Source organism: Dipodomys ordii, unplaced genomic scaffold (assembly GCF_000151885.1).
Source record: "Dipodomys ordii isolate 6190 unplaced genomic scaffold, Dord_2.0 Scaffold10, whole genome shotgun sequence".
NCBI lineage: Eukaryota > Metazoa > Chordata > Mammalia > Rodentia > Heteromyidae > Dipodomys > Dipodomys ordii.
In genome coordinates this window covers 13,764,100-13,774,779 of record NW_012267226.1, presented here as the reverse complement: position 1 = coordinate 13,774,779, position 10,680 = coordinate 13,764,100, and the positions used below count along the sequence as shown (strand labels likewise).

General features: G+C 47.0%; 1 protein-coding gene across 1 annotated transcript in view; it reads left to right on the top strand.

Annotated features, from left to right (window-relative positions):
- Window positions 1-22: 22 nt before the first annotated feature.
- The window catches only part of Slc35f2 (solute carrier family 35, member F2), a 35,942-nt gene continuing 25,284 nt past the window's right edge, over window positions 23-10,680 (top strand). Inside the window, exon 1 of the mRNA XM_013009882.1 lies at window positions 23-190. Within this exon, the coding sequence (XP_012865336.1) occupies window positions 75-190 (116 nt within the window). The 5' untranslated portion in view covers window positions 23-74. The remainder of the gene's footprint in view (window positions 191-10,680) is intronic.

Genomic DNA, 10,680 nt, shown 5'->3' with positions numbered 1-10,680 from the left:
CTCCCCGGCCCCGGCACTTTGGCGGGTTCCGGGCGCGGAAAGCGCGCGCGCCAGGTCGGGGGCGGGGGGACCCCATGGAGGCGGACTCGGCGGCCAGCCCGAACCCCGGGGCTCCGGAACCGCAGGCGGTGGGAGCCCCGAGCACGATCGGCAGCCTGCTGTGCCGGATCCGTGGTAAAGTCTTCACCTGGTGAGTGAGGGGCTCCCCGGAGCCGGGGTGGAGGAGGAGGAGGAGGAGGAGGAAGGAGAGCGCGGCCCGGCCCGGCCCGGCGCGCGAGCAGGGGACGCGCTCGCACGTGTCTACCCTGCCCCGGGGGCCCAGGTGGCGGCGGCTTGGACTTTGGATCGGGGCGCTGGGGCGAGCGCACCGGGGAGGTTGCGCTTCGCCTGGTTTCCTGAGGGCGCTTGGCTGCCTCTCAGCCATGGTGGGGATGCGTTTCAGGGGATGGGGTGGGGATCCACCCCTGGGAAGTGTGCTTAGATTCCCCGGTGTCACCCCCAATCCACCCCCCCTCCACCCCTGTCCCGGGCCCCGGGATGCTATGAAGGAGGCGTGGTGCACGCCCGGGAGCCTGGCTAGGCGGATGATCGCGGCTTCCATTGCTGCCAATCCCATCAGACAGGCCAGGGTGACCTTCTCCACCTGGGCTCACTCAGGTGAGACACCCAGGGAAGTTTTGGGCGCTTGCATTGAGGGTGGGGGTGTTGTTGTTGTTGTTGTTTGACAGAACCTGCCTTGGATCTTGCCCCCCCCCCCCCAGCATCTCCAGGGCTGCTTGGTCTGGGAAACCCCCTTTTTCTGGTGTCGCCCAGCCCTGTGGGATGTGGGGAGAGAGGTTTGGCCGCGGCTTTGGGGAGAGCACATTTCTGTGGTTAATGGAAGCCTTCAGCCTGGAAATTACAGATAGCCCAGGACCTAAATAAGGAAAGCCATCTACAGAGGGCTGACGGTGTGGCCCTTAGCAAGTTGTGTGGAAAATACCATGCCATCCTCAAGTACTTCAGAGGATGGCACCAGCCTTAGCCAGGAGCTGACCTGTAAGGGGTGGAGCCTGCAAGCCTGGGTCTTAACACTCCATGGTCACTCCCCATCACTGGCACCTGATGAAATGGGCATTTGCTCCCCCTGCCTCTTATTTTGTTTATTTACTTATTTATGCTGCACTGGCTTTTGCTCCCCTTTATTTTATTTATTTGTTTTTATTTTTGTTGGTCCTGGGGCTTGATCTCAGCCTAGATGCTTCTTTCACTGAGTTCTCCCCCCCAGCCCCCTCCTGTCCTGGGACTTGAATCTGTCCTTGAACTCCTTTTGCTCAAGGCTAGGACTTTACCATTTGAGCCACTGCATACTTCCCGACTCTTATGTGATTAGATGTAGATCGAGTCTCAAGGATTTGACTGCCTGGGCTAGCCTTGAACCCACCACAATCCTCAGATCTCAGCCAGCTGAGTAGCTAGTATTACAGGTGTTTGCTACTGGTGACTAGCTTTGGGCGGTGGCCTCCTCCTCTTCCTCTTCCTCTTCCTCCTCCACCTCCTTCTTCATTCTAGGCTAGCACACTACCACTTGAGCCAAATGTCTACTTTTGGCTTTTTGGTGGTTAATTGGAAATAAGAATCTCATAGACTTTTCTGCCTGGGCCTGGCTTTGAACTGTGATTCTCAGATCTCTGCTTCCTGAGTAGCAAGGATTACAGGCATGAGCCACCGGCACTGGCTTTTGCTCCCCTTTATTTTATTTATTTGTTTTTATTTTTGTTGGTCCTGGGGCTTGATCTCAGCCTCCTGAGTAGTTAGGATTACAGACATGACCCACCAGTGCCCAGCTTCCCTTTATTTTAACAAAACAATTTCTCTTCAAAGCTAATATCCTAAAAAGCCATGCCATTTTCCAAACTAGATCAATAAAGGTGTATGCATTTTGCTATATGAGTGACTATAGTTTTAAATAGACTCCTATGCCTAAAAGGGAAAGTTGGCCAAAATTCACCACGTGTCCTCTAGTGCATATATCCTGGTAAAGTAGCTGTAAGTGCTCAGTTGGGAGGCAAAATGGTGGCCTGGACAAGGGCACAGATTCTAGATTCAAATCCTGGCTTATTGGCTTTAGGTTGATCTCTGTGTTCCAGTTTTCCACTTGTAAAATGCAGGACCTACTGGGCTGGGTGTTTAGCTAGGTCAGTGGTGCAGAGCGTGCTTAGAATGTATAAGACTCTGGGTTCAAGCGTTCCTCTCTCTCTCTCTCTCTCTCTCTCTCACACACACACACACACACACACTTTCATTCCCAGCCATGAGACAGCACTTACACTGCAGGACTGTAAGAGAATTTCTTGGTTGACTGCACCGTCGTGGGCAGACAGCTTGGCTCATTCCAGTGCCAGGCATGCGTTCCTGATCACTCTCAGCTCTCATCATTTCTGGGTGATGGGTACGTGGCGTACCTGCTCCAGGAAATGCCAGTGGCTCCAAGGCTGGGACTGACAGTGTAGCAGGCAATGGCAGTTTAGCCAGGTGCAATTAGAGCTAGCAGTGTTTGTTTTTTAAATTCTCTTAAATTCTATTATTTTTCCAGTTCTGGCATCATTTACAATCAGAAGAATCTATTAGCCTCAACATTTGAGATTTCTTCTTTTTCTAATGACTTTATTCTTTTTTTTTTTTTACGCCATGGGGCCTGAACTCTGGGCCTGGGCGCTGTCCCTCAGCTCTTCAGCTCAAGGCGAGTGCTCTACCACTTGAGCTACAGCGCCACTTCCGGTTTTCTGGTGGTTTATTGGAGATAGGAGTCTCACGGTTTCTCCTGCTCAGGCTGGCTTTGAACCGAGATCCTCAGATCTCAGCCTCCTAAGTAGCTAGGATTACAGGTGTAAGCCACCAGTGCCGGCTTAATGACTTTATTCTTAAGTTGGCTGAGGGCTTTTCATACTCCCGTTATGTGATGGCTATATTGGCATATCTTACATGATGCCTGGTGACGGCATATGTACATATATATATATATATATTATCATACTCCTTTCATAGTGCAGTGCTGGACAGAGTTTATTCATTCAACAAACCTTTTTTTGGGTCCGGTCATGGGGCCTGAACTCTGGGCCTGAGTGCTGTCCCTCCTCAGCTCTTCAGCTCAAGGCTAGCGCTCTACCACTTGAGCCACAGCACCACTTCCAGCTTTTTTACGTATGTGGTTCTGGGGAATCGAACCCAGGGCCTCATGCATGCAAGGCAAGAGCTCTACCACTGAGCCACCTTCCCAGCCCATACATGAACAATATTCTAGAGCCTAGACTCATCTCCTACTATGACCCTGATTAGTATTTAGTTCCTGCTCTCAAGAAGGTACATAACCAAAGTAAGAAGTTATGGTGATTGCCATATAGGTAAATACAAAGTTCAATGAGGACACAAAGCAGGGTAGAGATCAAAGATCAGACTTCACAGGTGAGCAGGGATGGGGAGCTTGAAGCACTAAGTCAGAAAGGAGGAAGAGCAGTGCAGGCTCAGAAGGCTGCAAGTCCAGGCCCAAGGCCCTTACAAGGAGCCTGGTGTGAGAAGGGTGTTGGCCAGAGGAGAATGAGGACAAGATCCTCTTAATGTAGCAAAGGGCTGGTCTGACCCTTTGCTTTTTCCTTTCATTTTTGCTTTCCTCCTTTGAAAGAGTAAGATCTAGACCCAGTCAATCTTGGACAATCTTCCTCTCTGTACCGCATTCCCCTTTTTATTGTGAGATTAGAAAAATCTGTTTCTGGACTCAAGAAGCCAGTAATAATCATGCCGTGTGTGTGTGTGTGTGTGTGTGTGTGTGTGTGTGTGTGTGTGTGTGTGTGAATACACAAGTTCTCTAGGCCTAGGTGTTGTCCTTGGGCTTTTTTTTTTCCCCCCTATCACTTGAGCCACAGCTCTGCTTCTGGCTTTTTAGTGGTTAACTGGAGATAAGAGAACATCTCGTGAACTTTCCTGCCCTGGTCTGGCTTTAAACTTTAAACTGTGATCCTCAGATCTAAGTCTCCTCCTGAGCAGCCAGGATTACAGGCATGAATTACTGGTGCCTGGCTCATGTCTAGTTTTGGTGATCTGTTGTAAATAGTGTTTCAGCACATTTTGCACTGAACAATTTTTTAAAAGCAGTTCTTTATTGGAGGCCAGCCTGCACACTGTAGGATGTTGCAGCACCCGAGCCTCTACCCACTATGTGCCTGAATAGCATAGCAGCCCCATCCCTTTAATACACACACACACACAAACACACAAGCACACACACACACACACACACACACACACTGCCCATGACAATCAGAAATGTCTCTAGACATTGTCAGACATCTCATCTCCTGGGAAATGTGGGTGTCCATCTTGTGAACCTTCTCATGGCCTATTGTTTTCAACTGCCTCATAGCATTGATGGCTTTGTGGTCCCAGGTAATTTCATGGGAAGCTGTTGGCCAGGCCTTGGGCCCGAGTTCCTCCAAGGGACTTTGGATGGAGAAGAGGTTGGAGAAGAACCACTGTGGGTTGGTCAGCTGTCCTGAGAGGAGGAGGAGTCTGCCTCTAGATTGTGGCCTATCAGCTTCTGGAGCTTGGAGGGGGGCGGGAGGAATGGTTGCTGGTGGGATGGTCTGACCTGTTTTGTTACTTTCTTAACACTGTAAAGAATTGTGAAAGACCAAGGATAAAAGCCTCTGCATAAAAGCCTTCACTAAACCTGTGGCCGCTCCTTTCTAGACTGCTGTCTGAGCCCTTGTCAGGGCCTGCGCACTGTTCTGAGCTTTTGTACTTAAAGCTAATGCTCTACCATTTTGAACTACAGTACCATTTCTAGCTTTTTGTTTTTGGTAATTAATTGGAGATTAGTCTCACGTTTGTTTGTTTATTTTCCCCAGCCAGGGCTGGCTTTGAACCATGATCTTCAGATCACAGCTTCCTGAGTAGCTAGGCTTACCCATGCTCAGCTGCCTTCGTTAATTTTGAGGCAGGGTCTTTCTTGCTTTCTGTCTGGGCGAGGCTGAGTTACGATTCTCCTACTTGTGCTTCCGCATGGCACTGGGGCTGGCAGGTGTGGACCACGTGTCCAGATACTATGCTGGCCTTACAGGTACACACACACTACCACACCCAGTCATTGGCCAAGATGGAGTCCCAGGAATTGACCTTGAGCTACCCGCTCCTGAATTCCACCTCCCAAGTAGCTAGGATCGCAGCCTTGAGCCATGGTGCCCAGCTTCCAATATGCATTTTATCGTTTATTACTGGGTGCTGAGAACCTTGGGGACTTGCACTGGGTTTCCTACCAGTACTCTTTTATTTCTTGTCTGCTAGTGGGATCAGTGGAAAAGTTAGGGGGTAATGGGAGTTGGCTGAGTGCGGTTGGGAGCAGTGGAAAGGTGATCAGGGGGAGGAGTGTGAGACAGTTTTTCTGGTTGGAGACCCGTGGGTGTGGAAAGACTGGAAAGGACACTGGTGACTCATAGGAAACACCTCCTGTTCTCCCTGGGCCAGGTTCCCCGGGAGCTTTGTAGGTCAGGCGGACCCTTCTTGTTTATTCCAGTGCCTTGTTGGTGTTTGATGAGTGCATTGGATGGGTTCTTAGAGAAATCCAGCTCCCTACTAGCAGGGTCAAAAGCGACCTTATTATACTTTATGGAATGGTAGAGGGCCACACTGCCAAACCACAGTCACACTAGGGTAGCTGCCAGTGCCAGGAACCTAACCACAGCCTGACTTCTCTGTCTGGGCTCTGCCTCTGTCTGTCTGTCTCTCTCCTTTGGTGCTGGTCCTGGAGCTTGAACTCAGGGCCTGAGTACTATCCTCCAGCCTTTCTGACTCAAGGCTAGCGCTCTACCACTGGAACCACAGCTCCACTTCCAGCTTTTTTCCATGCTTACTTGGAGATAAGGGTTTTCGAGGGCTTTCCTGCCAGGGGTTGGCTTGGAGCCTTGATCCTCCACTCTCAGCCTCTTGAGTAGCACCTGGCTATCTATCTGGGTCTCTTATTGGTGCTTTCTGTTTCTGGTGACCAGTGGTTGTCTTTATCTGAGGACTTACATTTTACAGTGTGGAACTACAGGAAACAAATAACCAAAGGCCTTGAATTTTGAATGTTTTTGATAATCCAGCAGTTTCAAAAACGTAGTCCTTTAAAAATCCTCTTATTCAGCCTCAGTGGGCAGGCAGGATGAAGAATTTGATGTTTTATGGGCTGTGGCTTTTTGGCTGCCTGCGGAGAACAGAATTATTAGTCTTTTCTCAGTTCTTGTGCCAGCCTGGGGTGGGAAGTGGCGGGGGAGGGGCACGTAGCTCTCTCAGGGACTGAAAGTCTTGTCATCTGGACTTGAAACAACAGAGCTTCATCCCACGCCTCCTAATCTTATCCTTTCCCTACCTTGTACCCACCCATGTGCCCTCATTTCCCAGAGTTCCCACAGTGGAAGGAGGCTGGAGGGAAGGGAGGATCCTGGAGGCAGACGCCCCATCCTCCACATCCTTTTTTTTGGGGGGGGCTTGAACTCTGAGCGCTGTCCCTCAGCTCTTCAGCTCAAGGCGAGTGCTCTACCACTTGAGCTACAGCGCCACTTCCGGTTTTCTAGTGGTTTATTGGAGAAAAGAGTTTCATGGAGTTTCCTGCCTGGGCTGGCTTTGAACCACGATCCTCAGATCTCAGCCTCCTGAGTAGCTAGGATTACAAGCGTGAGCCACCGTCGCCCGGCCTATCCTCCACATTCTGCCCACAGTTGATGCTACCCTCTCCCTAGGACTCACGTGAACCCAAAGACAGAACTGGTGATTTGGCCGTGTCTTTATTTAACTCTGGGTCTTTCCAGCCAATCAAACTAACTAAGAAGACAAAGAGAAGGACTTCATAAATAGGTTTCATGCTTTCTCCCTTATTTTCACCCAACATCTCTTTTTTAGAAATACAATTTTATTGTTATTATTAAGGTGTTGTACAGAGGGGTTACATTCCATAAAGAAAGTAATGAGTATAATTCTTACCCCTTCCTTTGCTTTCCTCCAGTTTCCCAGTACTGGGGCTTGAACTCAGTGTCTGGGTGCCATCCTTGAGATTTTTCTTTTTCTTTTTTTCTTAAGGCTAGCACTTTACTACTTGAGTCACACCTCCACTTCCAGCTTTTTGCCAGATGAGAGTCTCACAGTCTTTCCCTGCCTGGTCTGGCTTTGAACCTTAATCTTCAGCTCTTAGCCTCCTGGGTAGCTAAGATTACAGGTGTGAACCACTTTGCTATTTTGTTTTCTTAGCATAGCAGAATAGAAAGAACAGAGATAGGCATTAGCATCAATCATAATTGGATTTTAATCCCTCCCTACTCTTTATGCACCATATAAACTTGCTTAAATGACTCAGACTTTGGCAAAATGATACTTACCTACCCTGCATGTTATACATGCAAGAACTCAGTGTAGTGGCTGGCACCTGCTTTTCCTTTTCCTGTGGGGGCAGACCTGTATTCTTGTTTACCTAAGGGGGAAAAAAATCACTGGATTTATCATGTCAATTTTTGTTGGTTTGTATAAGACTAGTTCAGTAGCATCTGCCTTGAAGTCATGGTTTTACTTTCTGGTAAGTGATGAAAGCCTTTTAAGCCAGGGTGGCTCCTGACTAGCTTTGCCCACAGTTATTTAACAGACGCTCTATCTGATGCGATTATCATGCTTGCTAAGGAAATTCATGGAGATGAATATAAATAGTTAAAACATTATCGTTCTAGTATTATTTTAAAATATTGCACACATTATTGACTTAGTGTATCCGTTTTCTACCATGGTAATAACAAGTTGCTATAAATGTAGTTGCTGAAACAGACACAAATTTATTATCTTACTGTTTTGTGGGTTATAAGTTCAGTACAGATGGATCTTGCTGGGAGAGAGCCATTATTTTCTTCCCACATTTAGTGATAGATCCTAAGAATGATTCTCTCCCCTCCTCGCCCCCTCAAAAAGATTTAAAGCTAAGTGTGGCAGCACACACTTATACATCAGTACTGGGAAGGCTGAGCCAGGAGGATCTTGAGTTTGGGGCTAGTGAGACCCCGTCTCAAATATTCATAGCATAAAGAAATGAGACCACCTGGGCTTTGGAATCTATTTAGAAGTAATTCTTTAACTAGCAGGGAATCTTTTTCTCAGCTCTTTTCACCTGCAGCCTCTGACTCAGTGCTTGAGATAATCAGGAATTGCACTCCAGGTTTCAAAGAGATTCTGTGACTTGAGTGGTGTGTGTGTGTGTGTGTGTGTGTGTGTGTGTGTGTGTGTGTACTCGAACTGGAACCCAGAGTTAGCCCTCTACCACTTGATCCACAGCTTCACTATCCAGCTCTTTTTGTGTAGTTTATTGGAGATAAGGGTCTCAGGGACTTCCTGTGCAGGCTGGCTTCGAACCATGATCTTCAGAGCTCAGCCTCCTGAGTAGCTAGGGTTACAGGTGTGAGTCATTTCTTTATCATCCTTCCTTATCCCACTCTCCCTTTCTCAAAGCAATTTCAACTAGTTTCATTGTTCTGTTTTCATACATTCATATGCAGTACTTTCCTTCATTCACATTTATTCACTTTAATGGACTATGATTACAGAGAAGGAAAGGGACTCCTCATTTGAAGTTAGTTTAACCTTCTTTTGGGGGGAATACCAACTGTCCAAAGCATTCTTATTTAGCTCTAGTGGATTTGTGGTTTCTTTTTTTTTTTTTTTTTGGGTCCGGTCATGGGGCCGGAACTCTGGGCCTGGGCGCTGTCCCTCAGCTCTTCAGCTTAAGGCAAGCACTCTACCACTTGAGCCACAGCGCCACTTCGGCTTTTTTCTTTTTGCTTATGTGGTGCTGAGGAATCGAACCCAGGGCCTTGAGCATGCAAGGCAAGCGCTCTACCACTGAGCCACCTTCCCAGCCCTGGATTTGTGGTTTCTATTCTATCCTGACTGACATTTTTGGGTAACATGAGATAGGTAACTCCTTTCACGTCTCCTAGCTTCAGTTTTCCTTATCGGGAACCTCAGGAGATTGGGGAGTGGATCAAAACAAAAATAAATAAGATAGGATATAGGAATTTTTTTTTCTTTTGGTAAAGTAGCAGGCATTATAGAAACCAAAGTATTCTGCTGGAGTCCATTAGCATGGAGGTAATAAATAAGTCATACATGCCCATGATGGATGCCCCATTGCCAATCCAGGGAGCTTTAAAGTCAGTAATTTGGTAATCTCGTTGCGGGGCAGAGACAAAGAGGGAACTTCAGCTGAGAACCCAAATGAATCCAAGGATTCAACCTGAGGAGCCTAGGAGAAGCCTTCTAATGCTAGTTATTTTCTCTCAGTCCCTTCACTTTCCTGGTTCTTTGAAGAAACGGAGGGAGACTTAGAAATATATTTATTATTATTTGCCAGGTGCTGGTGGGACATGCCTGTAATCCTAGCTTCTCAGGAGGGTGAGATCTGAGGATTGCTGTTCTAAGCCAGCCCGGGCAGGAAAGTCTGTGAGGCTCTTATTTCCAATTAACCACCTGAAAACTGGAAGTAGCGCTGTGGCTCAAAGTGGTGGAGTGCTAGCCTTGAGCAGGAGAGATCAGGAACAGTGCTCAGGCTTTGAGTTCAAGCCCCATGACTGACCCCCCCGCCCCCCAAAAAAGTGTGTATATACATTTATATATATTTATTATTATTTTAAAACTTTTTACAGATGGGCCAATTGGCACATGAATATGATCAAGGCAAAGACAGAGGTAGATTTCTGAATTTGAGGTCAATGCATAGAAAGACCCTGTCTTAAAGACCAAAAAACTCCAAAAATTTCAGTGTTGGTTAGTTATGTGATAGATAAAGAATAAAACAACAACCAAAAATCCTTAAAATCTTATGGAAAATTTCTGGATATTTGATCCATTGATCAAATAATCAAGTCATTATTATTATTATTATTAATATGATTAGTCATAGGGTTTGAATTCAGGGCCCGGGCACTACTTCCAGTTTTTTGGTGCTTAATTGGAGATAAGAGTCTCATGGACTTTTCTGCCCAGGCTGTCTTCAAACCATGATCCTCAGATCTCAGCCTCCTGAGTATCTGGATTACAGGCATGAGCCACCAGTGCCTGGCTCATTCATTTTTTTAAATACCCTTTCAGGATTTTGTTTGTTTCGGTATCTTTTGGCTTTCAGTCCTCTCTTCTTTCTACAGATTCAGAGGAGAATTAAATAATTTCAGGACCTCATAAAATTGGAATGACCAAAGATTGGAGTTTGTTTTCATGTAAAATGTCCTGAGTTACATGTGCCTGGATGCTGGATCTAGATCCCAGTGCTATGATTACAGGCTTGACGCACCATGCTGGCCATCAGCTGTAATTTTGCACCAGAACATAGGTCTCCCCTTGGGGGTGTGTCATTCCTATAAGGTCTTCAAGACCAAATTGGTGCAGGGAGTGGACAGAGAAAAGCCCTATTCCATTTCCCTGCTCCCCAAATCCATTTCATCTATTCTCCCTGGACAGAGAATGTATATTAAACTGGTAAGAACAAGAACTAACAACATTTGATCTTAGCCAAGAGACTGAGAAACTATAGCTTTCATACTAAGTTCTGCCTTTAGCTGACAATTGCAGCACAGACTTACTGAGACACAAAGTAAAGGAAATGTGTGATTTGTGTTCAAGCAATGTGTTACACTAGTC